The sequence below is a fragment of the Oculina patagonica genome, chromosome 1 (assembly GCF_052425735.1).
Source record: "Oculina patagonica isolate OP01 chromosome 1, crgOcupat, whole genome shotgun sequence".
Taxonomy (NCBI): Eukaryota; Metazoa; Cnidaria; class Anthozoa; order Scleractinia; family Oculinidae; genus Oculina; species Oculina patagonica.
The window spans coordinates 11,157,941-11,185,292 of record NC_135758.1 but is presented as its reverse complement, the minus strand read 5'-3'; the positions used below and the strand labels follow the sequence as shown (position 1 = coordinate 11,185,292).

Genomic DNA, 27,352 nt, shown 5'->3' with positions numbered 1-27,352 from the left:
TTTCAAGTTTAAAATATGTGTATGAAGGGTGGCCATTTCCTCCGCTTACGCCAGCCTGGAGAAACTGTTCATTTACAAGTCGCGTAACCGAGTATTTGAGATGTGGCTTATTAGGATGTTGTTGGCTTCTGTATTAGGACGTGTGTTACTTGTTTTCTTTCGGTTCCATGTGTTCCATGTGTTCCATTACATCGCTTACAATTTTTGGCTGGAATTGGAAGCGAGCATCTGATCATGATCTCTTGAGATGTGGTTTTATTAGGATGTTTTTGGCCTCTGTATTAGGACATGTATTTACTACTTGTTTTCTTTCAGTTTCGTGTTATCAGTCAAGTGTTATCCCGCCAATGGTTTGAAGGGAGACTAAACTTTCCCACTTGACCATATTTAAGACAAGAACTGCAAGCAGTTTATAATCGTGTGGGTAATGCTTGACCTCCTGACCTCTTTCAGTACAGTACAGTACAGTACACATAAAAAAAAACCACATGCCTAGCCGGAAAAATGCCTGCTTACGCATGCAAATATTTATTTTGTTCCGAATGTTCAATAAAATAACCCAAACCAGTTCATTTAAAAGAAAGCCAAATCACGCCAAAATAAAGAGTAGACTAAGGCCATCCCATTGTATTTCTCTGTTTAGCGGATGAGGTGTATCCCGTGCCTTGACACATTCTTGCTGAGCTTGCAACTTACATTTCGATAACGTTTCGATTCTCAAAATACCGTAAACTCAAAACAAAAATTGGGATATCCAGAAAATAAGTCGTTGTTTTGCAATATTTAACACGTTCTGGCTAAATTGTACGACTTATACTCGCTCCGAGCCAAACGCTTGAGTAACACAACAATAAGTATTTCACACAAACAGAGCGCAGAGTATTCAAACAGAAAATAGGTGAATGATTATTTATAGCTACAAGCGAGAGATCGCGTGACATGGGTCTGACGTAGTGGTAGTTTTAAATAGCTTGGACATGTCCAAACGGTCTTTGTTTTCTCTATGTGATTATATTCAGCCCTCTCTTCTTGTAAAATATGGAATGAAACAAAATTATACATTTCAGAGAGCAGAGTGTTCATGTTAAACGCGAGTGATCGGCTGATCGCTACGGTTTTGAAATCTGTCATGACCTAATGGTTCTTTATTTAGCTTGCACCACTTGTACATGTCAAACTGCGTTGTTTTGCAGTATTCAGTACAGTCCGGGTACGTAATACGGCGTTTTGTTTTCACTCTGAGTCAAACGCTTCAATAAAACAGTTCTTCCTCATAAAATTTCTTTAAAGTGGAGTCTGGCTGAAAAAAGTGCACTGCAGTGACGCTTGCAGTTTCCGGCGAAGACAAAATTGCGTGAATGACGTAGTGTTTACTACGAAAATAGCTTTCACAATTTGAATATTTAGTACTCGCTCTGAGACAAACGTAAGAATCTCCAAAAAGATGTTTCAGATTGATTTTTTTTTTTCAAGATAAGACCAAGAAATGTTTCGAAAAGTATTTGAATTTCGAAAGTTTTGAAGCCGTAAAAATTGTGCGTGTCTGAGCCGTGGAATTTATTAATTGGTATTGCGTTCACAATATTAAAATAGTTTGGACATGGCAAAGAAAGCAAGATTTTGCAATGCGAATCTCCAGTACTCGCTCCAAGTCAAGACTTAAATGCCGGACACAAAAATATATATATATTTCGCGTTTAACAGAGCATAGAGTACTCGTAAAATTAGACGGGAATGATTTTGTAACACAGCTTCCAGGGAGTGAACATTAAAACTTGTACGATTTGAACGTAATATTTCGCAAGTAATGAAAACTTGCGTGACCGTGACCAAGGGATCGGCTGGGCCGCGAGGTTCTGGAACGATTTACCGACAAAAAAAAAAACGACAAAATCTGACACAGATTATGAATCGGGCCCAGGCCCCGCCCGATTAATAACACCGTAAGTAGACAGACATATTGCTTGAACACTGTGACGATCATTAATTGTTTAGTAAACGCACGCGCCTACCTATGCAGTAATATCGTTTATGATAAGGTACCCCGCATACATTAAGACCTTCCCGCGCGTTTTATTTGGCTAGTAGTTACCACTAGAAATGAGGTTAAATAAAGTGTGAAAATATGACTGGTATAGTTCGAAATAATTTATCTTTCACGAAAAAATACATTAGTTAGTGTATTAAGAATACTCGTTCGTTTTGAACTTGGAACGCGTGCTTGTCACCATAATTGTGTATTAATAGCGGTAATATACTTTTAGTACAAATGGCTTTTCGTTGAACTTTTTGGCAGATTACAACTTATTTGCGCTAGCTTGTGTTTATAACTTTGCACAAACTTAGAAATTTATTTAAGTTCTTTAATTTCCCACTAAAAATAAACCCATTTTTAACTCATCAATAACGTGCCTTTGAGCTCGAAAACGTGTGGCGTATTTGTAAAAGAGGTCTAAAGTAATAGCAATTTACTTTACGACAAAGATTATGCTGTGCATCACTTGCAAAAGTTCTTTAAATTGGTCAAGTACAACTGCTTATCAACCCACCTTACTTAGAAGCTTAGGTCTTCGTTATTGAAACCCTTGTGACTGAAGGCTGAAGACGACTAGGCGAAATAAATTGAAGCTGATCTTAAAATGGGAGCGGTTATTAAGTGACATCTGTCAATCAGCATGTCGCGACTGAGATTAATTACTTTTGCTGTCTCTTGCTTCTAAACATGATAACATTCTTTTATGCACGGTGAAATTTTAATAGTTTCGACTAAAAATTGTGCCCTAGGCGTATTAAATTTAGAAATTTTAATTCGTCCAGATTTTGTTTTTCATCACAAGTATTCTGAGTAGTTAACTTGTTGCTGTTGAAAAAAGTTTCGTAATTTAAGCCCATATGGAAAGAAAAAATATCAATTCTTCAGATGCTTGTATGAAATAACCTGTGGCAGTATGGCTAAGAAATGTCTTTTGTTCTGAATTTCGTTTCGGGTGAAGGAGTTTTCGTTGAGATTTAAATCTCTGACAAATCAGGCCAGCTTGTCGACACAGCCCTGAAGCTGCTGATCATGAAGTTACGTAATTACTCTGATGCTTAAGACGGAAAAATATTCTTGGGAAACACGTCCGCAAAGAGAAAAAGTCGTGGATAAAAAGGTACTTCGTGACCAATTGCAAGGACGTTCTTTGGGGATATACTTAAATTCGTTGTTAAAAAGTTTGCTTATATTTATTTTTATAACTAATCAAGTGCGTGCGTTATTTATTGTTCTTCAGTAGAAAACGTTGTTTATTAGAAACGGGTGACGAGTTGTTTCGAAATTAAATAAATCGAAATAAGTATTCTTCAGTATTTGAATGGGGAAGAATAACGACTTAATTTTACTGTAAACGGGAATGTGCTTTAAATACCAATATTATGCACAGAACTATGCTTTTGACAGATTATAACTGATCGAGAATGAGACCGATTATGCAACAAGGTTTTGAAAAAAAATATTGTTGTTCCGTTTCTTTTCGAAAGCAAGTGTACTGGATTGAATGATATTTCTCTGTGTTTGAACGATGTTGATACCTACCTTAACTTGAAAGCCTTGGACTTGATCACTGACTCTCGTAACACCTGAAGACCTTCAGAGCGAAGTCAAGTAGGTGACATACTTTATGACAGTGCATTTGTTAACAGGCACACTTATCAACTGACATCTGTCATTCAAAGTGTTGTGACTAAGACAAATTACTCTTGCGGTTTGTGGTTTATTCTTGCGGTTTTACCTGGCTTTTGATTGGAAGGTGTCTAGCGACACAAAATGTTTTAAAATAAAACTGCGAAGCACCATTTGTTCTGAATGAAAATTTGCCTCTGGCAAAGTTAAATCGATGTAAGATTTTAATCTCTGAGAAATCATCACGGTATTTCAAGTACTCCATTAGTGCTCGTTTTGTTCCACGCAAAGTCCATGATTATGAGACGAATTACTTTTAGTTGTAAATAAACTCACTCTCCAAAAAGGTTACCTCTTTGAAAATATGGTTTGATGGAAGGTTATACCAAGTGTTAATTTTAAAATGGGCACTGGGTGGGATCGCCCTTTCTTCTCTCGTCTTTGATTACTATGACCAGTCAACTGTTAACTCCACCAAACTGTGGAGGGCCAACTACTGAATTTGTAAGTTTTAGGAGGCAGTACCCTGATTAACACTTGACTAACGGCTTCGAAGGATAATGCCTTTCTATCCCTTACTGCCAGCAATAAAATCGTTAAGAGCGCTTTTTGGATCTCGCGGTTGGCATTTCTGCACTTCTTTGTCGTTTTTCACAATTGTCTTTTGTTTTATAAATAAAGGGTGCTTAGTTTTGAATAAATAAATGAATTTTCAGGGGAAAGTTAGAATATGGAATCGTTCCTGAGCTCGTTTTCGAATGAAGTATCAATTTAAGTTTGATTGTTTTTAAAGAGTATTGGGAAACAACTTACAACTGTCACAGTTGGACCTGTTAAAGCCGAACCTTAAGAGCGAAACCATTATGTAGTAGTAATTAGTAATTTGCCTAAAAGGAATGCAGGTTAACTACAATAGTGGCTATATTTAGCTAGATTTTGCTATCTTATCTCGCTTTTAATTTCTTTCTTGAATTATTATTGCGAAACTTTATTTGTTCTAAATGTCTTTGTGCGAAGTTGTAATTATATAACGGTGAGGCTTAATGACCCACTACATGCATTGTTGGTGTCATTTAATTGTGTTTAGGGGTAAACTGGAGCCCTTTGTAAATAATTAGAGAGGTTAAGAAAAATTAAGCAATGCTTGCTTAATGAACAAGCTTTTAGTAAAGTGCTTGTTGATCGTAATTCTTCGCAAGGCTAACTTTTGTAAATGTTCGTGCTCGTAAAGAAAGCGTTAATTGTGCTCGCATGCTTACAAAGACCATTCGATACCCCTAACTAACTTGATGTTTATCGCTATATTTTTTGACAGAGACCCATACTGGAACTAATACTATAATACTTTTGTTTCCTATTTGAGACATTTTGTTCTGAACGGGACATTATCAGGTATGTGTAAAATGGACTCTGCTAGTATCACGATCGGAAACGTTGCGTTGTTCTTAGTTTCGCCTTGCCTGGAGTGAGATAATATTTTCAGGCAAGTCATCTCTTCTTGCTTCGCCTTGTAGTCAATTATATTTGGAACACTGGAGCGGAATAGCTCATGATCTTTGGATATGTGTTTTTATTTGGATATTATTTAACGTAGTTGCTCTGAATAAAATCTGTCTAAGTGTACACTGGACTTTAATTTGTTGGAACGGTGTTGATAGGAAACCTACCTTAAACTGAAAGCCTTGGACTTGATCACCGACTCTTGTAATACCTGAAGACCTTCTGAGCAAAATTAAGTGGGTGGCATACTTTATGTACATGCGTTTGTTATCAGGAACACTTATCAACTGACATCTGTCATTCAAAGTGTTGTGACTAAGACAAATTACTCTTGCGGTTTTGCCTGGTTTCTGATTGGAAGGTGACAAACGGCACAAAATTCTTGAAATATCACTGCGAAGCACCATTTGTTCTTAATGAAAATTTGCCTTTGGCAAAGTTAGATTGTTGTGAGATTTTAATCTCTGAGAAATCATCGCGGTGTTTCAAGTACTCCATTAGTGCGCGTTCACTCATGCGCCTATTCCGTATGGACGAGAAGAATTACTTTTGGTTATAAATACACTTACTATACAACATGCAACGTTCCGTTTTTCGGAAATGCTTTAAAAGAATGTCCTATCACGTGTCATTTGTTAGGACACTGGTTCGGATCGCTTCGTGGATTCACTTTTGATTGTAGTGACCAGTTAGGTGTTAACTCAGGCCATTAAGTTTTAAGAACGGACCACCCTTGACATTTTACTCTCGACCCTTGAGAAAAACCTACACTCGTTTAAGGACACACTCTGAACTGACTTGACAATAGCTGCAAAGAAAAATATCTTTGCTGTACGTTCTTGTCTGCCAGTAATAAAAAGCTCATACTTAACTTTTTGAATCTGGCTGGAACTGCGTCTTTGGGTTTATAAACTGAGCACTCATGGAATAATTAACGAATAAATGTTCTGGAGAAAAGTTGCTGACGTTTGGAATCATTGCTAAATTACTTTGGATTGGAATTGTTATTCGTGTGTGAGATCTTTCGTTGAGATATGTTTTCATCGTGATGTTATCTAAAGTGGTTGCTAACCGTTGAATATGTATAAAGACATGGGTTTGCTCTCTTTTTGTCTTTGTTCTACGTGATCAGTCTAGTGTTTTGGAGGGAGGAATTATGTTTTACACTTGAGTATGCATTAATTGAACACCTGTGTTGTGAAGATGAATTGCAATTCAGTTGATTATTAGATATCGAATGCATGAAGACTGAACGAGTAGGTGATTTGCTTTATGGGTATACAGCTTCAGAAAATAACAAAAGTTATAAACAAATAATCCACCTTTATTAAATGTTTCGTGACTAATATTGATTACGCTTGACTTCTTATTTACCCGAAATGTTATCAATATCTGCACGAAGGCATAAAATAACTTTGTTGGCACCAATTTATTTCAAAAATAAAACACACATTTTTCCTGGCTTATGAGCTCAAGCTTTAGGCATTGATTTACTCTAAGTTATCTTGTGATCAGCTGTTCCCTTGGAAAAAATATTTGAAGGCGGAATATTTCGCATTAGTTCCAGCATAAATTTCATTAGCATCTTTCACGGAAAGAAGCGTTGCCTTGAAGCCACACATGACGCCCATAAAGCGCTCAGAAAGTCGTTTGAACTCCTTTTAGTACCAAGAAATACGTTGACGTGGTTCAAAATCTATTACACATAATTGAATTTTGGTATTTGTATATATATTTTTTTAATCAAAGTTCTTGAGTTAATAAAAGAATTTTGTTTTTACCATAAAGTTCGTTACGAGTGTAGTGCTCGGTTTGGCTCGACACAGTTTACAGTCTCTGCAAGAAGCGCAATTTTAAATTGGGAATGAGTGGTTCGCATATTTTGGATACACTTTTGCGTTCGAAATTTGTGCCTCTTGGTAAACGTCTCAAAGACTTTCAAGAAAGATTTGCGATAACTGAGCATTGTGCTCAAAACTTAATTTTACGCTTTTTTTTTCTAAATATGAAAATAAGGTGTCTTTAAACCATTAAAGTATCCTAAAAAGAGGCTTTCGCGGTTAACTTAATTTAGACGGATTTGGCATTTAAAAAAAGGAAACTCAGTCGGACCTTGTTTTAAAGCATGATATTGTGCCATTTATTGTGATGGAAAAAAAGCATTTAATGTAGATGTCTTAATTGTAAAACATGTATAAACTAATATTAACATTGTTCGAGATTATATAACAGTATTTCTGCATGTTTGAACGATGTTGATAGCCAACTTACCTTAAACTGAAAGCCTTGGACTTGATCACCGACTCTCGTAATACCTGAAAACCTTCTGATCGAAATAAAGTGGGTGGCATACTTTATGACCATGCATTTATCAACTGACATCTGTCATGCAAATTGTTGTGACTAAGACAAATTACTCTTGCGGTTTGCAGTTTATTCTTGCGGTTAAACCTGGCATCTGATTGGAAGGTGACTAGCGACACAAAATTCTTGTAATATCACTGCGAAGCACCATTTGTTCTGAATGAAAATTCGCCTCTGGCAAAGTCAGATTAAAGAGAGATGTTAATCTCTGAGAAATCATCACGATATTTTAAGTACTTCATTAGTTAACTCCTCCAAATGGTGAAGAGTGGACTAATTTGCATGTTTGAAGATACAATTCACTGCTAAAACTGTTTGACCCAAAACTCAAGGAACAAAAATTACTGTGCAAAGCATATGCTCTTCACGTCTAAGGCAGTTCGTTCTAGATGTGGTTTAATGGAGATGTTTTGTAAAGTGTTTGCATACATTATTCAGTGAAATTTTTTTTGCAGGGCATGGGCATACTCTATGTTATCTTTGTTTCGTGTAATCAGCCAAGTGTTTTAAAGGGAGGAATTAAGTTTAACGTTTAATTAATTATGCTTACTGAACGGAGTGAGTCTCTTCTCTTTCATCAGAAATATGATTTGACGGAATTTTACATCAAAGACACTTGGTCAGATCGTACTTTTTCTTTGTTTGTTGTGAACAGTCAGTAATTAATTAACCCCTTCAAACGGTGGAGGGTGGACTAATTTGCATGATCAGCACACTTCTTATCACTTCATTGAGCTGCATGACCGACCTTCAACGGGGAAGGAGAAGGTAAGTTGGAGCTCTCCAACTTTCCTTCGTCCCCTTTGAACGCCGGCTTTGTGTTCTCTCCTTTTGACTCACGCTTCTCGCTCGAGCTTCCCTTATCATTCTCCTTTGAAAGCCCGCCAGGCAGGCTACACCAGGCACTTTTTAAAGTGTTTGCATACATTATTCAGTGAAATCTTTTACAGAGAATGGGCATACTCTATGTTATCTTTGTTTCGTGTAATCAGCCAAGTGTTTTGAAGGGAGGAATTAAGTTTTACGCTTGATTATGCCGACTCAACGGGGCGAGTAGTAATTAGTCTGAAAAGTTTCTTTTATTAGCAATATGATTGGATCGCCCTTTTTCTTTGTTTGCTGTGAACATTCATTAATTAACTTCTACTAATGGTAGGGTGGACTTATTTGCATGTTTGAGAAAAAATACACTGCTCAACACTTGCCTTGACCTGCATGGCCGGCGTTCACAGGTGAAGGGGAGTTGGAGCTATCAAACTTTCCTTCTACCCCCTTTTAACGCCGGTTTTGCGCTCTCTTCTTTTCGTCTCGCGCTTCTCACTCGAGCTTCTCTTCCCATTTCTCTTTGAATGCCGGCCAGGCAGACTATACCTCGCTAACGGATTCAAAGAATAATATCTTTCAGGCACTGTCAAAAAAAGAAAATTTTAAGGGATTTTTTTTTTATCTCGGTTGGATAGAGCCAGCAGGCGCGAAATGTTATAATACTAATTTACTTTCAAGTTTGCTACTCATTCGTGCGATCTTATCTTGCTTCATATCATTCTAGAACTATCATTGTGAAACTCTGTTTGTTCTAAATGTCCTTGGGCAAAGATTTATTATGGTGAGATAAACATCTCATCTCTTTAAAGTCATTAAGTCGTGTTTATGGGTGAACTGATACCATAGTTAAAAATCACCCTGTTGTTTTTTATCGATATACTTTTTAAAACCAAGCCCATAACTTGAATAAATAAGCTTTCGCTAGTAAATAAGGTAACTATCTGATAAGTTTCCTTAATAGGAAAGTAAATTGGTTCATTTGATGGAACATTATGAGAGGTGTGCCTGAAATGGTAGTATCACTTTAAAACGTCGCTTTGTTCTGAATTTCTCTTTATTGACGGTGAGATTCTAGTCTCTGTCAAGTCATCACAGCTCTTCTGAAACCGCCGTTGCTGCTTAATAAGCCAAACCAAAAGGGCAGACAACGACGAATAATTAATTCGTTGCTAAAAAGAATATTTGTTTGACTCAAAACTCAGAGGAAAAAAATACTTTGGAAAGCAAATGCTCTTCATGAGTAAGGCAGTTCGTTGTATTTAAGACGTTATGTAAAGTGTTTGCATTATATTGTTCAGTGGAATTTTTTACAGTGCATTGGTATACTCTGTTATCTTTGTTTCGTGTAATCAGCCAAGTGTTTTAAAGGGAGGAATTAAGTTTTACGCTTGATTATGCAGAGTCAACGGGTGAGTTAAAAATTAGTCTGAAAAATTGCACGAAAGCACAAAATAACATGGTTGACGACAATTTATTTGCAAAATAATAAAAAAAAACTATCCTGGCTTTTAAGGCTCAAGCTAGGAGCATTGTTTCGTATTGGCAGTTTTCTTGTATTAAGGTGTACTACTGGAAAATGTTCGAAGGCAAAATAATTTGCATTAGTTCCAGCATTAAATTCTTTCACATCTTTTCATGATGGGAGCGTTGTTTAAACCGAAAATAGCAAATGTCTTCCACTAGTTAATGCTCTTCATGTTCAGGGACTTCCATGGAGCTGTGATTTTACTGGGTTCGTATGTAAGCCGCTGTATACAATGAAAATTTGTATCCATACGTTGGGTTTTCTGTTTACTGTGGTCAGTCAGGTGTTTCATCGCCAATGTTTGATGGGCGTGTTAACTTTGCTACTTCAATCAAACCTTAAGTAAACACCTAGGCTCTTGAAAATGAAGCTTGTTCTTTTTTAAATCGATTACTTGAAGTCTGGATGTCTTCTAGCTGCTGTGTTAAAATGAAGTTGGTGATTTGCTTTATGGTTATGTAACTGTTGGAAGCAGAGAATCCAATAAATGTGTCGTTTCTAAGATTAGTTATAATGAACTTTTATATAGCAAGAAAACAAATAGTTACGTATTTATTGGAACGGATTGCTTCCGTGTAGTCGTCGACAGACTAATATAATATCACTGCGAAGCACCATTAGTTGAACTGTTGGGAGTCTATTACATGATCGTTAAAAGTAAAAGGTAGGTAAAGTCTGCGTCGAGCCAAGTGGCCCATACCACCAGATCCCGATTGGTTTCATCACGACGTATTACACTTGTAGAATTCTACTTAAAAGAGGGTCTCAATGGGGTAAGACGTTTAGCCGTAAAACAGCCAACATTTAAGCCGTTAGGCGTAAATATTGAAAAAAAAAATTAACACTGATATCCAGCCAATGAAATAAATGGCTCTAGATCTCTTGTCAAAACTGTTTTTGTGTTGCCTTTTATATGTTTGGGTGCCTTGAAAGACCGAAAGTGTTGGAAGTGTCTGCCGAATGTGTCATGGTACTAGTAAAGACATTATGACAGCTCTGACTGTTGCTCTATATATACACATCTTCAATTTGATGGTTTTATACCAATGGAAATTATTTTTTGATTTTTTGTTTGAAAAATAGAAATTCATTTTTAACACTTCCATTAACCGTAACGGAAAAAAATAACTGTTAGCCGTAAAAGAGCCAAAATATCAACTGTTAACCGTAAAGGCCTCAACCCCATTGAGATCTCTAAAAGGGTAACGTTTTTGAAAGTGAGAAAGTAAGAAAGAGTTATGAAAAGACAACCCACCTCCCCCTAGTCTTGACGGTAGTATGTGAGGTTTGTTAAAAGTTTGACAGAACAATAAAACATGCATTATCAGTCATGTTTTAATTTTGATAATACCGACAAAAGGGCCAAAATTCCTTCATACCTACCAGTTCTGGAAAGTACAAAATACACTTGGAAATGAGCACACTTTTATTTCCATTCAAAACTAACTACAAAATGGTAAATATCACCATCACCAAGTGAGCGTTTCGTATATGAGGCATCACTCTATCTTGAGAACACGCCAGGTGTTACATCAGTAATCTGTAATTAACAGAAAGAAGAAGTAATTATGAGTCTTTATCTTGTGTTTTCTTCTTTGTTGTTAAGGATGGGCGGGGATGACTTATAAAAAATGCTGACAGCAGCCTACTGGGGAAGGGGGTGGAAGAAAGTTTACATAGGAGGGTTTACAACCAGAATTTTAAGATGGAATCCGCCAGGACTTCGAGTAGTTATTGGACAAAATTATGTACCAACATTATTTACACTTCATTGCAAGCTTTTGTGATACTGCTTCAAATATCTTATCAAAAGAAATCTTTTCTAACAACACCAAACATCGAAAACCAATGAAAACCAATTTCAAAGTTCCACTGAATTCCACTGAATCGCTTAAAAGACGTGAGCTTTTGCCTATAGCTTGTGAACTTTGAATTTCATTTTCTAAGACTCTGATAAGAAATTGTTGTACCAAAATCATTTACACCTTATTGCAAACTTTTGTGTTACTGCTTCAAATTTCTTATGAAAAGAAATCTTTTCTAACAACACCAAACATCGAAAACCAATTTCGAAGTTCCACTGAATCGCTTAAAGACGACTTACAAAATGGCTACACGTGAGATTTTGTCTATAATTTGTGAACTTTGAAATTCATTTTCTCATACTCTGATAAGGAATTATTGTTGGTGTTATCACGGATAATTACTTACATCCTTACCTTTAATAAAGGGAAGGAAATAAACGCAATAGGATTTAAATTGTTCTGGTAGTCGATTTTTGTCCAATTTAAATAAACATTACTCGACTTCCTGGTGGATTCCGTCTTAAAGTCTTTCAGAAAGACGTTTGGCAGCAGCGGGGGCAGAAAAAAAAACACCAAAAGCACTTGTTAAACAGGAAATAAATGCAAGTTGCTTGATCTTTCACGGAACATTATATCTCGACATAAAAAGAACGTTCCTAATGAAACAACACTTAGCGGGAAGTACTTTTTGATTGGTTATCATTGCAACTATATTTTTATTTCTTGTTTAAGTTTCATTACAGAGAATGATGGGCGAGTTGAACACAACTGCTAATTACTCAACAAGTAATTAGCCGACCCGAAAACAAAATCGTACGTTGGCCACTATCCACTATCCACTGGATTTTACGTTCGTGGCTCTAAAACTCGAGTACACGATTAATGTAATTAATTCATTTTTTTTATTTCATATCTTGTTTGTGTAATAATAACTTATTTATTTCCATTTTATTTTCAGGTGCATTTGTTTGGCTGCGCAATTAAACATCTACAGTAAATAAACATACCTGACGGTCACATTGCTGGTGCACAAATCAATTTTTGCAGCATCTGCTACACTCGTAATAACCGCTGCAAGCTAAAACGCAATACCAGCAGTCATTCCTGCGAATTTTATCTTCTTGCATTTCTTGGTCCTCCACCATTTCTAGCTGGGGTCCTATCATCATGTAAACAAACAAACGCATGTTAGATCATTCCGTTAATAGAAGTTTTGTTATAAAACACGAAGACACGCAAACAGCATATAAAAAGTTTGTAAGTAGGACTTGTAAGTAGCCCAACAATTTTAAAAACAATTAAAGCTCATAAATAATTGATGTTTGAACGACACTGGACAATACAAAATGATTAATGGATCGATTAATTGGGGAAAATATTTAACGCTGATATTTGGACTTTCATCCACTTACTTTCCAACATGCCCGGATTTTCTCTCATCCCCTGCTGAAAGCGGTCGTGAAAATCCCGGGACGACGCAGACACAACCAACAGAACAAGCACAACAACACAAGCAGTCTTCATGATACTTAGCAGAGAACAGCGTGCAGTAGAACAACTGATCTAAAAAGAGAAGACCAGTTAAACAAATTTAAACGCTTTTCTAGAGTGTGTGGGACAGTGGAGTATGCGTTTGGCAAAAGTCGGGCTCCTCTATTTTTTAAAAAAATAGAGGATAGTTCAGTTGAAACCAGCAGAACGATCAAAGACAAACTATCAAAGTTCAGAATCGTACTCTCTCAAGTTCATCAATCAACACGCAACCGATGTAAGCTCGTCGATAACGTGCCTCTGAGCTAAAAAAACTGTGGCCTTTTTGTAAAAGAGGTATGAGGTATTAGCAACTTGCCCTACACCAAACATTCTGCTGTGCATCCCTTCACGAAACTGTCTCCAAATTAGTCGAAGGCTTTTGTTATGAAAATCGCAGTGCCGGATTGAGGTCTGAAGATGACTAAACTACATGAATTGGCTCTTGCCCTGTCTTATCTTGCTTCTGAGCATTCTAGTACATGCGGTTAAGGTATGATAGTTATGACTGAAAGCATTCTTTCCGTAAAACGCCTGTTATTGTGGCTGAGAATCTTTTGTTATTCTATTCCATATGGAAGAATTAAAAATGTTCAGCAATCAAATCGTATTGAAGGGATAAATGCAAACAGTCAAATGGACCAACCCACTAATATTTCAATACAAATGGCACAAAATGACAGATCCTTATTCGCTATGACTGTGACTGATCAAGACGTCATAACTTCAATAAAAGCATATTTCAAAGAAAACTACTTATAGTCTAGTGGCTTAGCGAAATGATCGTGACACACTGGGCAAAAGTGCCAAACTTTTTATACAGTTTCCTTGGGATATAAGTATTTAATCTAGGATGGGCGCCCAAGAAAGAAACTTTCCGTTACCGTATAAATTGGAAAATACTTTTCATCATTTCCCTGCTGTGCTTGGTAACCAGGCTTTTTCTTAAACTTGTATTTGCGACAGTTTTGAAGGGTAAAATAACTCCAAATCAATGCAAGGATTTTGTACACATGAAACTTAGGACTAGTTTATTAATTCCTGATCGGTGCCCAGTCCAAGCCTCTCTTGATTCTTGATTTTCTTACATATATCATGAAATACGTTTCTAAATTGCCTGGTTACTAAGCTTTTTTTTTTTTTTTTTTTTTAATAATTTTTTTTTTAAAGTACCGTATTTTCTCAATTAAACGCCGGAATCTTAAATGCCGTTCTCGTATAAACGCCTGGTAGAAACTGCTTACTTTTAAATAAACACCGGGGGCGTTTTATCGAGGTCCCGGAGTATCGAGGTCCCAGTCCCGAACCCACGCTTTAAACACGAAACTGTGATCTACTGTTAATTGTTACTTGCATTTGCGAAGACCTAAACCAACGCCATGAACACCAAATTTTAACTTTTTATTGACACTTGTAAAGACGCGAACCAACGCTTTGAACATGAAACCTTAACTGAAGATGCGAACCAAGTTGAACGCGTTGAACACGAAACCTTGCTTAACTTTTTACTGATACTTATGAAGACGCGAACCAACGCCTTCAACACTAAACTATGGCTTTGGTTAACTTTTTATTAACACTTGTGAAGACCCTAACCAACGCTTTGAACAAGAAAACTTGCTTAACTTTTTATTGATACTTGCGAAGACCCAACTTTCAATTGATACTTGTAAAGACGCGAACCAACGCTTGAACATGAAACCTTGCTTAACGTTTTATTGATACTTTATGAAGACGTGAATCATCGCTTTGAACACGAAACCTTGCTTAACATTATATTAATACTTATGAAGACGCGAACCAACGCTATTAACACGAAACATTGCTTATCCTTTTTTACTAAAAGAACTAATTAATCCGAGTGACGGCGTAAAGGCACAGTACGCTAAAACGGTGCATAAAATTTAGCATCCTTGACTACTATATTTACAAGTAAAATATCCGCAGCCATTCAAATAAACACATAAATATAAAAATATCACATATGAATTTTACTTTTTTAAAGGATTTCTTCGAAGCTTAAAAGGGCTAAAAACGATCGATTTTCTCAGGATCGGTCAGGACATATCTTGCCTAATAAATCATTAGGCTAAAAACATCCATAGGTTTCCTCACTAACAGAATCCAAGAAGAAGAAATTCTAGCGTGAACAGTTTTCTTTGACTTTGTAGATGTACGATTTTGCTCTATTTTTTTATTTGCGGTCGGCTTTGCAAGAGTAAAATATGTTTTGGAGCATTGTAATTTGCAAAATGAACACGACGGTTTTGAGTGAGAACTATCCTCATGAACTCGTTTGGCATGGCTTTAGAGCACGAAAACGCGAGCAACCATACTAACTAGCTCAATGTTAATATTGCAAAACTTGCCACAAACATGACTCACCGCAGTGGGATTTTCTCGTTCAGGTGTTTTCTTCTTCTGTGATAAGCCTTCGTTACTGGTTAGCCGTCTCTGTGAAGAACTGAATGCAATCGGTGGCTTTCTGTGCTTTACGTGGCACTCGATAGTATCGATCAAATATAAAATTGGCATATGTCAAGCACGAAAATTATGTTTAATTGCTGGTTTCAGCTATCTAGACTTACTGGCGCCAGTTGGGCCTGCAAACAGCGCATGCTTAGTTGCATTCACCTTCCCATAAATATAGAATTTCCGCTCAGTTAAAAAAACTGCAAGTTCTCACTTATCATATAATCTTCAACAAAAGTATAAGCAGCCATAGAGAGTGTGAATACTAGCAGTTATTTCTGTATTTCGAAACTCAAATTTAAGGCTAAAACAAGGCGAAAATAACGCTCAAAAAATTTTCTTAAAATAAATTAACAAACACTACGAAGTAATGATGACGAAGCAGGGGTGCCAGTTGTTACCTCGGCTACGAATATCATTACTTAAGTTCAGAAGGCTTTTGTTGACATCTTTTAAGATAATCTGACTGTTTAAAAGCACATAGTAAATGAAAAGGACAGTTAATGTCAACTAAACTAAATTTTAGGGAAAATACATTTTCCTAAGCAGACGAAACGTTTATCTGAATTGTCTCACATGACATGGCGCTAATTGTTCACCATTGCAGATCACGAAATGAGAGGGCGATAATGTTGTTTTTCTAACGAAACCGGTTTAGCGAGTAATAAATTATTTGAAATGAAACCTACTATTTTGAAACTAGGAAACTGTTTCACGATTGCAAATCAGAATTTTTGGAGGGTGGCGATATTGGTTTTGAGTCGACGCATTATTTTGGTGAATTACGGATAAGCTGATTTTTTCCCATAGCAACATACTCCCATTTTACAAAAATCAAAAGGTCTGTAATTGATCCAGGCTTTGTTTATGTATGAAAGGACAAGACCAAGACTGAGAGGTACAAACTTAAAATTTAAACGCAAACTAAATCATCTCTATTCAGTGTAGTTATTCAGTGTAAAAGTGGGCTAGACTACAGCAAATAATTGTTTGAACTACTTTGAAAAATATGAGTCAGTTTGTATTTTTCACCTCGCGCTCGAGCTAGATGGGGTAAACATGTTTTTCAGAGCAAGTTTAGTTTAAATAAATTTATTTTGTTTGTGCTTTTCGCTTTGTCGTCGTTTAGCACTTCGAAAGACGTCACTTTTACTGTATGAATTTCTTGCGCCGAGAAAATGTAAGGCTAAAAGTCGGAATAAACTCACTACAATAAGAAATAAACCCTCACGACAAAGAATTAGAATTCGACTTTATTGACGGCCAACCAAAATCAACTTACGGCAATAGATAATCGGTAAATCCATAGCAAATAAAATCAACTCAGGGGAACAAAAAAAAATTAACTGACATGTAAGCGTAAGCTTAAATGTACTACACATCACAGTTAAAGCGACTGAAAGGGGCAAAGTATAAGCTTAAGTTACGGAAAGATCTAAACTTTGCCGACACAGAATCTATCGAAACTGCGCTCAGAAAATAAGCTTAAGTTTAAAAACATCATGAAATTTTCTGTAATAAAATCAGGCTCAGCAATTCAGTACAGGTTGTTACCTTGCATCGGGTTCCTGTATCTTTCTTCAGCGGACTTGATCCATGCAGTGTTTAGCTTCGTTTACACAATCATTGCTAAAGTTATTGTATTCTTGATGTTGACGGCCGAAGATTCATCCGCAAACAACAGAAACAAGCAAACTGGACGTTAGCATGTACAACGAATATCTTTCGAAATTATTCCGGGTCTCATCGTACACCTCTTTCGTTAACTACAATTTCACTGAATACAGGCGACTTTTGAGGACATCGTGCGAGAAATATTACGGTAAGAAAGTTCTCGATTCTCTGTCACTCTTTTTTATACTCTCAGTTTCATTCAGCCTACACAGTGAACACCGTGCAACAAATTTTCCCGCGTTTTCATAACATAACTTCATTTAGATCAAACTGAAACGTCCACATCATCCAGCCGATAGAAGATAACGTCAATTGCTCATTTTACGGTTAAGAGAAATACTTTCCGAACAAAAATGACGACGCTTACACAAAACGGTTAAGTGTTTGGAATATGCTGAAAATGCGGCCTGTCTATTGTTTGTTGATGGCGTTTCGGGTTTAGTTATTGGTTGAATTGAATTGCATGCGACTTCTGCTTTTTTAAGCCAGGGAAGAATGCCAAGGTCTGAAATGGACATATATATTTCTATTAATATTTATTTGGATAAAATAGGTAAAACAAACCTGAATTGATTTTAATCCCTTTCTTCGAAAAAAATAAACGAACATATTTCACGTTCTTTTTAATTCAATCGTGTTTAAGATCTATCATTGTGCTTTTATACTTTGATATCAAATCACTGGCGTGGTTTCTTGCGATATCACTCATGAGGAGACTTTGAGAACAATGGGAGGACAAACTCTGCACATTGGTGCTGGATTTTTCCAAGCAGATTGTACCAATATAATCTTAATTTATATATTATATTTCTTCCAGCAAGGGCGAGAATACTGCTGCTCTAATCTGGCATTCTACTTACGAACTACATTTAGATTAAGAATAGCAAAGTGTAAGAAATAAATAGGACGAATTCGCCAACTTCAAAATGTCATTCCAGCCAAGCGAGATGAAAACCCAACTTAAAAAAAAGCGTCAATGGATGCTTGAGAATTGATCGAGAATTTTGGACGAGGAGAAATTATTTTGTCAGTCGTGAAATTTTCATTTGTCAAAAATTTAAACAGTTTTAACTTCATAAAAAACAATTCAAAAAACGTTCACTGGCTAAAAATATTAAAAACAATGAGCTTTCGGCTGTCACTCTACAGCCTTCGACGGATAAAAAATTGAATACAAAATGGATAAAATATATACAAGAAAGGTGTGATAAAAAGAAATTAATGAAAAACAAAAGCGAAGTAAAAATGTGCTAATTAAGAAGCTATTTTTAAACAGAATGCAATATTGGCTTGGAATGGGCTTTGAGATATTACTTGGCTTCACACTAGAAGCTAAGTTAGTTTCAAGTCAGCACTTGAATCAAGTGCACTTAAAAATCTTAAGTCGTATTTTACAGAATCTGGCTTCACACTTGATGACTAAGTATATTACTTGAGGTACAAGCTGTCAATCATCTTTCGCGGAGTAAAATCAGTCACGCATAATTATCACAAACACGATTGCACGCTTGTGAAATCATGAGGCCTTTGCAAAAGAGAATAGTTTTTTTGTGATTTCCTATTTATTTTGTCGTTACTTTTGACCAAAACAATTTCAACATTACAAGAAATGCACAGGTACTTTGTTATTAACGAGTACGTGGCAGCACAGGGGGCCCATACAAGCGGCGTGACTGTTTGTATGTTCGAAATATAAAGAAATGTATAAGGATTTTGAAAGCGTCTTATTATCGTTAACTTATTTCGAGTAATGTCTATGTTTAAGTTCAAAATAAACGTAAGCCTACCTCAACTGTTGTATTTTGTCGTTTCTGCCTCTCAAAATGGCGAATTTGAGCGATTTGGAGGGTTTTATTACGGGAAGCAACAGTCAACGCAAAGAAATCGCCGCAGGGCTTGGGCTTAACCTCGTCCGCAAAACTGGTTTAAAGTGCTTTTAGCTAACCGAGACATGGATCAATTATGGAAAATGCATTTTCGTGTGACTCATCCAACGTTCGAGGCTTTGTGTGATCTAGTCCGCGGAGACCTACAGAAGCAGCAAACAAGAATGCGTTCACCTGTAAGCGTCGAAGAAAGAGTTGGCTTAGCGCTGTGGCGACTCGCAACAGGGGATAGTTTCAAAAGCTGTGGACTGCAATTTGGACTTGGGATGTCCACCGCCAAAACTATCTGTGCCGAATTTTAACTTTCTCTACTCCGACTAAAAGACCGATTTATTAAGTTTCCACTGACGCGACAAGAGTTGCAGGAACTTATGGACGAATTTGAAGAGGAATACGGGATTCCGGCAAATAGTTGGCGCAATAGACGGTTGTCACATCGAAATAAACGCACCCCCAGATAACCACGAGGACTACTTCAATAGAAAGCAACATTAGTGTCAATTTACAGGCCGTAGTTGATTGTAGTTTAAAATTCATTCATGTTAGCTTCGGGTATCCTGAAAAGTATACATGATGCCAGGGTGTTACGATTAAGTGGCCTCTTTGATTTGAGAGAAAACGAACAAATTTTAACTTCGCCAAAGAAAATTTTCAGAGGCACTGAAATCCCCCCCCCCCCCCCCCCCCCCCCCCCCCCCTGCCCCTTCTCTGATCATAGGAGACAGCGCTTATCCGCTGTTGAAGTGGCTGGTCAAACCGTATCCTAACAGAGGGCATCTTTCTCCAGATGAACGTGAATTTAACAAGAAACTTAGTGTTGCAAGATCTGGCCTGCGAGCAGGCTCTCTATTCGGGGGAAACGTGAATATATTATTATTGAACTCCTCGAGCGCAGAAGGCGCGATCTCGCTTCAATCGCCCAGCGGCTCGCTTCGCTCGCCGACTCGCGCCTTCGGCACTCGCGCGGGATCACGCCTTCGGCGCTCGAAGAGTTCAATATTTACGTTTCCCCCGATAGAGAGCCTGCTCGCAGGCTGCAAGATCTGTTTTCGAAAGAGCGTTTGGCATGCTCAAGGGACGCTGGCGCTTACTATTAAAGAAGGTTGAGCAGCAAACCAGAACACTCACTAAAACTGTTCTCGCTGCATGTGTTTTACATAACATCTGCGTTGATCACGGTGACTTGTACGATTGCAGCGACAGCGATTCAGATGATAGTGATTCTGACGGCGATTATGAAGGACCATTACAGGAGGACAGCGTTGAAGTGAGAGAAGCGCTAATACGAACTTTGTGTGGGATAACTTGTAGTTGATTTGAATACGTTGCGTTCAGTAACAAGTTATTCCGAACAAAAGTCAAAAATGCTTGTCTCCTTTCAGAGTGAAACGAGAACTAATACAAGCGGTAGTGTGTTCATTATTTAATTCGTTGAAATTTAATGGGTTTTTTTTTTCATGGTAGATTTACTGTGTCTTTCACAACGCGTGTAATTACAACAACTCTTAAAAATGGTTCAAAACTGTAACAAGCGGACTGTGTGGACTTTATCCACTAAAAGTTTGCTAAAGTTGAACTTATGAAACGTGAACAGATGAATATTTAAAGCTTGAAAATCGTTTCTGTTATAAGCACAATTTTAGAATGAGTTTAAAAAACGTTGTTACATTAAAGTTCAACTCAGTAAGTTCAAATGACTAATTTTCAGAAAAAAAACGAGAACAGTACATGAGCAGAGTTTAACTGTCTCTATTCCGTCAACAAATCCTTCATTAAATCTTTAAATCCGGATAAAAGGGATGTTGTTTGTTCCATTTGCATCTTCTGATTCTCTTGCAACATTTTCATTGACTTTTCAAACCTTTCATTTTCCTGTTGAAGGCTTTTCTCCCACATTTCTTTTAACGCTCTCCAGTCATCTGTGCCAACATTCTCGTCACTTTTTCCTCGTTTCTTCTTCCGTGATTCCTTACCACGCGCCTCGTTGCATCCACGTTTCATGCCAGCACTTGTTGAATGTCTGTCTTCGTTTTCCGAGCTGGCGGTACTTGCGGAACATTCTTTCCTTTCCCTTGCCCCTGAAGAAGTGGATTGTGGAGTACTCTCGGCATCGGATGCACTTGGTACAATTGAAGAACTTTCAATTTTCATCTTGGCGGGATCTACGCTGTCACGGTAGCCCATTGTTTGGTCACAAATGCTGTAATAGGGAAAGTTCTCTTTGATTTTATTCAGGCCTTCTTCGCCAGTTTTACTTGATTTCAGCTTAAGCTGTTTAAATTCGTATTCCAAATTTTGCTGTCTCTTCTTAACTTGAGGCAAAGTACGCTCACTTCCATCGCAGCTGCTCTTGAAGTTCTCGTAAATCTCGTTCCAAATTACTGCGCGCACTCTGGCTGAGGATGACTTCAGTTTTTCGAAACGAGCATGCAGCCCACGCATGCAGAAGGTTTTTTGTTTCCTGTACGGACCAGTCTGCAGATTTTGGTTTTGGCTTTGTTTGTTCATTTGCTTTTCCTTTGGACGATTCTTTGCCTGGATTGTTTGAGGGAGTCGGCGGGATAAAGTGTATTTGTTGCGGCGCGAAGAAGTTGCCAGGTTGAAATTGCCTTGAAGCCACACATGACGCCCATAAAGCGCTCAGAAAGTCGTTTGAATTCCTTTTAGTACCAATAAATATGTTGACGTGGTTCAAAATGTATTACACATAATTGAATTTTGGTATTTGTATATATTTTTTTAATCAAAGTTCTTGAGTTAATAAAATAATTTTGTTTTTACCATAAAGTTCGTTACGAGTATAGTGCTCGGTTTGGCTCGACACGGTTTACAGTCTCTGCAAGAAGCGCAATTTTAAATTGGGAATGAGTGGTTCGCATATTTTGGATACACTTTTGCGTTCGAAATTTGTGCCTCTTGGTAAACGTCTCAAAGACTTTCAAGAAAGGTTTGCGATAACTGAGCATTGTGCTCAAAACTTTATTTTACACTTTTTTTCCAAATATGAAAATAAGGTGTCTTTAAGCCATCAAAGTATCGTAAAAAGAGGCTTTCGCGGTTAACTTAATTTAGACGGATTTGGCATTTAAAAAAGGAAACTCTGTCAGACCTTGTTTTAAAGCATGATATTGTGCCATTAATTGTGATGGAAAAAAGCATTAAATGTAGATATCTTAATTGTAAAGCATGTAAACTAATATTAACATTGTTCAAGATTATATAACAGTATTTCTGCATGTTTGAACGGTGTTGATAGCCAACTTATCTTAAACTAAAAGCCTTGGACTTGATCACCGTCTCCCGTAATACCTGAATACCTTCTGAGCGAAATAAAGTGGGTGGCATACTTTATGGCCATGCATTTATCAACTGACATCTGTCATTCAAGTTGTTGTGATAAAGACAAATTACTCTTGCGGTTTGCAGTTTATTCTTGCGGTTAAACCTGGCTTCTGATTGGAAGGTGACTAATATCACAGCGAAGCACTATTTGTTCTGAATGAAAATTCGCCTCTGGCAAAGTCAGATTAAAGAGAGATGTTAATCTCTGAGAAATCATCACGATATTTTAAGTATTCCATTAATTAACTCCTCCAAATGGTGAAGAGTGGAATAATTTGCATGTTTGAAGATACAATTCACTGCTAAAACTGTTTGACCCAAAACTCAAGGAACAAAAATAACTCTGCAAAGCTTATGCTCTTCACGTCTAAGGCAGTTCGTTCTAGATGTGGTTTAATGGAGAAGTTTTGTAAAGCGTTTTCATGGATTATTCAGTGGCATCGTTTACAAGGTGTGGGCATGCTCTATGTTATCTTTGTTTTCGCGTAATCAGCCAAGTGTTTTAAGGGGAGTAATTAAGTTTTACGTTTGGTTATGCCGACTCAACGGGGCGAGTATCTTTTCTTTCATTAGAAATTTGATTTGACGGAATTTTACATCATAGACACTTGGTCCGATCGCCCTTTTTCTTTGTTTGTTGTGAACAGTCAGTAATTAATTACCCCTTCAAAGGGTGGAGGGTGGACAAATTCACATGTTTGAAGGAAAAGCACACTGCTCAACACTTGCCATGACCTGCGTGACCGGCGTTCAACGGGGATGGTTCCAGAAGGTGAGTTGGAGCTCTCCAACTTTCCTTCTTCCCCTCCTTTGAACGCCGGCTTTGTGCTCTCTCCTTTTGTCTCTCGCTTCTCGCTCGAGCTTCCCTTCTCATTCTCCTTTGAAAGCCGGCCAGGCAGGCTACACCTCGCTAACGACTGCAAATGATAATATCTTTCAGTCACTGCCAGAAATAAAAATAGGTCACCAAGGGTGACATGAGTCTAATGCCGTATGGCATAGTGATACAGATTGCGCGGTTTTCGTAAGCCGGTTAAAATTGGTTAGAGGTTTGTGTTCGGGAGTTTAATTTAAAATGCTTATAGCAAGCTAGGGGCATCGTGGATGATTATGGATGAAAACGAAACAGTCATAAATGTTATATGCTTCACAAAATTTAAAGTATGAACAGGAGTTGATGTTACTTCTTCCGTATTGTCCGTAAAAGCAGAAACGATTAAACATTTGGACAAGATTGCGTGACGATTTACAAAAAGCATGTTCATTACAACAAGGGTTGAAGAACTTCACATCGTTTTCTTTCAGATTTTTCACCATTTTGATGATGACTCTTGAAACAGATTTTGCAATAAAAGCACTTGAAATAGTGACTGTTACTCCATTGTACTGTAAGCACTTAGTGACAGATTTTCCTAAAAACGGGTGTAAATGCTCACGTCAATATAATGATGATCTTTTGAACGCTGGAAACTAGGCAATTATTATCGAGCTACCATACACAGGAGCGAAGACTGTTTATCATGATGTACAAATTTCGCGAATCATCACTTCCATATCAATGTAACCATTTTATGATTTTTCTAGCTGTAAGAAGAACTTGAGATCTCTGAGAGTCGTAAAAGCATGAAATTCGATTTCAGTGTATGGCAAAGGCCGGGACAGTGTAATACTGCAAAGCGGCCAAACAAACGCATTTTGATTTAGTCGCGTAACTTGATTTACATTTATCCATGTACATCTTTTATTTTTGAAGGTTTTTGTTTGCACTGTAAAGAAAAAATTGGTCAAAATTCGAATGACTTAAATACAAAAACCGAGGTAAAGTTTTCTATTTTTTAAAACAAAATAAATATTTGGTCGCATTGTGTAAATAAACGCGAGTCGCCGTCGAAATATTTTTTCTCAAAGACGTCTTGCTTTTTAAGCAAGACGAAAACACAAGTGCTTAACTGAACTGAAAACGAAGATTTATTTTCACAAAAAGCTTACAAATGTCTAACTGGAAAATTATTTCGTCCTGTTCAAGTGTTGAATAATCGTGACTTGAGAAAGAACTTTTAATTATGCGTGGGAACACGTGTCGCTGATTGGCTGTTTTTAATTGAAACTAATCGTGCGTGTCCGTACGGAGTCCGTTCTTGCAGCTGATCATTGTTTTCTACATTACAGCGAACGACTATCGATCCCGAACCATTCCCTTGGGATTGCTAACAGCTTTTTTCATATAACAAAGAGTCTAATGCGCATGCGCAAAGCGCACGCAAGCATTAGACTCAAAAATGTGTAAGGGACGTTTTTTTTGTTGGTTGGATAGGGCCAGCGGGCAAGAAATGTTACAATTTTACTAATTTTCTTGCAAGTTTGTTACTCATTCGTTCGATCCTATCTTGCTTCTTATCACTCTAGAACTATCATTGTGAAACTCTGTTTGTTCTAAATGTCCTTGAGCAAAGTTCTATTATGGTGAGATAAACATCTCATCTCTTTTAAGTCATTAAGTTGTGGTTATGGGTGAGCGGGTACCATATTTAAAAATCACCCTGTTTTTTATTATGTACGTTTTAAAAACAATCCCATAACTTGAATAAATAAGCTTCCACCAGTTTATAAGGTACCTATCTGAGAAGTTCCCTTTATTGAAAATTCAACTGGTTCATTTGATGAAACATTTTGTAAGGTACCGAGGTGGTATCACTATGAAACATTGCTTTGTTCTGGATTTCGCTTTGGGCGGAGTGGGTGGCATACTTTATTGGCAGTGAGATTTTAATCCCTGTTAAGTCGTGACAGCTCTTCTGAAACCGCTGTTGCTGCTTAATAAACCAACGTGTAGCAAAAGGCTAGGAAGAGTAATTTATCCGTTGCTAAAAAGAATATTTGTTTGACTTACAACTTATAGGAAAAATACTTTGGAAAGCAAATGCTCTTCAGGCAGTTCGTTTTTGTGTGGTAAAATATTGCATATATTTTTCAGTAGAATCATTTAGCGGGCATGGGCATACTCTATGTTATCTTTGTTTGGTGTAGTTATCCCAGCGTTTTGAAGGGAGGAATTAAGTTTTACGCTTGATTATGCATAGTCAACGGGGCGAGTAATAATTACTCTGCAAAGGTGCACGAAAGCACATAATAAAATGGTTGACAACAATTAATTTGCAAAATAAAACACAAATTTATCCTGGGTTTACATGTAAGGCTTACGCTTGGAACATTGATTGATTTTTCTTGTATTAAGGTGTACCATTGTAAAATGTTTGAAGGCGAAATAATTTGCATTAGTTCCAGCATCTAATTTCTCTCCATGGAAGCGTTGTTTTGAACCCCAAAATAGCTTCATATAAAGGAGTAAAAAATGTCTTCCACTAGTTAATACCCTCCATGTTCAGGGAATTCCATGGAGATGTGATTTAACTGGGTTCGTATGTAAAGCCGCCGCATACATAGAGATAACTCCATGGAAAATGCGCGCGTACGATTTTTATTCACGAGTTTAGTAGTATCAGAAAACGAACGAGTGAGCGTAGCGAACGAGTGAGTTTTCTGATACAACTCTACGAGTGAATAAAAATCGTACTAATGTGGTGAATCAGATAGTAAATCAAAATGGCGATACGGTGTTGTTCACAAGTTGTTTTTCGTCGTTCGCGATTGTGATTGGACGAACGACGTTTTTTCACCAGTGAGTTTTCTTCGTTCGCCTTTCCTATTGGCTAATGCATTTTACGTATCATTTGTACGCAATCGTTTTTTCGTGAGAAAATCTCATTATCTATGATATAAAATGGAATTTGTATCCATGCGTGGGGTTTTCTGTTTTCTGTGGTCAGTCAGGTGTTTCATCGCCAATGCTTCATGGGCGTAATAAGCTTTGCCAATTCAATCATTTAAAACGCAGTTTGATCGTTTTAAGATCGATTAGTAATACTTGAAGTCTGGACGTCTTCTAGCTGCTGGGTGATTTGCTTTATGTTTATGTAACTGTTGGAAGCAGAGAATCCAATTAAATGTGTCGTTTCTTAAATTAATTATAATGAACTTTTATATAACAAGAAAAAAATATTAGTTACGTACTTTCTGCAACTGATTGCTTGCGTGTAGTCGTCGACAGACTAATATATCACTACGAGGCACCATTAGTTCAACGGTTGCGAGTCTATTACAGGATCGTTAAAAGTAAAAGGTGGGTAAAAGTCTGCGTCAAGCCAAGTGGATTGGTTTTGAATTCACTTGTAACTGGTTGATTGAGTGGTGCAACTTGTTTAGGCCATTCTAACGGCCGATAGTATACGAGTGGCTCAATCAATCAGATTGACGTATTTGCATTTTATACTTGTAGAATCCTACTAAAAAGAGGTTGGACGTTAGCCGAAAGTAAAACAGCCAAAATTTAAAGCTGTTAGGCGTAAACATTGAACAATTTTAATCGTTATCCTTAAAAAATATTAACCGTCAAATATATATATATATATATATATATATATATAATACAATACAAGTGCTGATCACCGTTTGATCCAGAATAGTGCTCTACATTGAAGGAGCTGTGTATAATTTCTTGTTGCTCTACTCAGAACTTGAGGTCATGGATGTTAATACAGTTCTGTTTCGTAGGCCAACATTAGTTGGCCCACTCATCAGTTAATATCCATTATCTGGAGCTACGTTAACTACGTTACACATCAATGTTGTTATACGCGACTTCGAAACGTAGAAAAAACCGTTAGATAATCGTTATAAATGCGCGCGCTTTGTTACTTTGTGCTGAGCA

General features: G+C 37.2%; 1 protein-coding gene across 1 annotated transcript; it reads right to left on the bottom strand.

The window, feature by feature from the left end:
* Window positions 1-11,288: 11,288 nt before the first annotated feature.
* LOC144644930 (uncharacterized) lies at window positions 11,289-15,745 on the bottom strand. The gene is made up of 4 exons (XM_078504508.1): window positions 15,596-15,745; window positions 13,093-13,243; window positions 12,688-12,839; window positions 11,289-11,415 (listed from the first exon to the last, which is right to left on the bottom strand). The coding sequence occupies exons 1-3, from the start codon at window positions 15,743-15,745 to the stop codon at window positions 12,715-12,717; spliced, it is 426 nt and encodes a 141-aa protein (XP_078360634.1). The 3' UTR covers window positions 11,289-11,415; window positions 12,688-12,714.
* Between the last annotated feature and the right edge of the window lie 11,607 nt (window positions 15,746-27,352).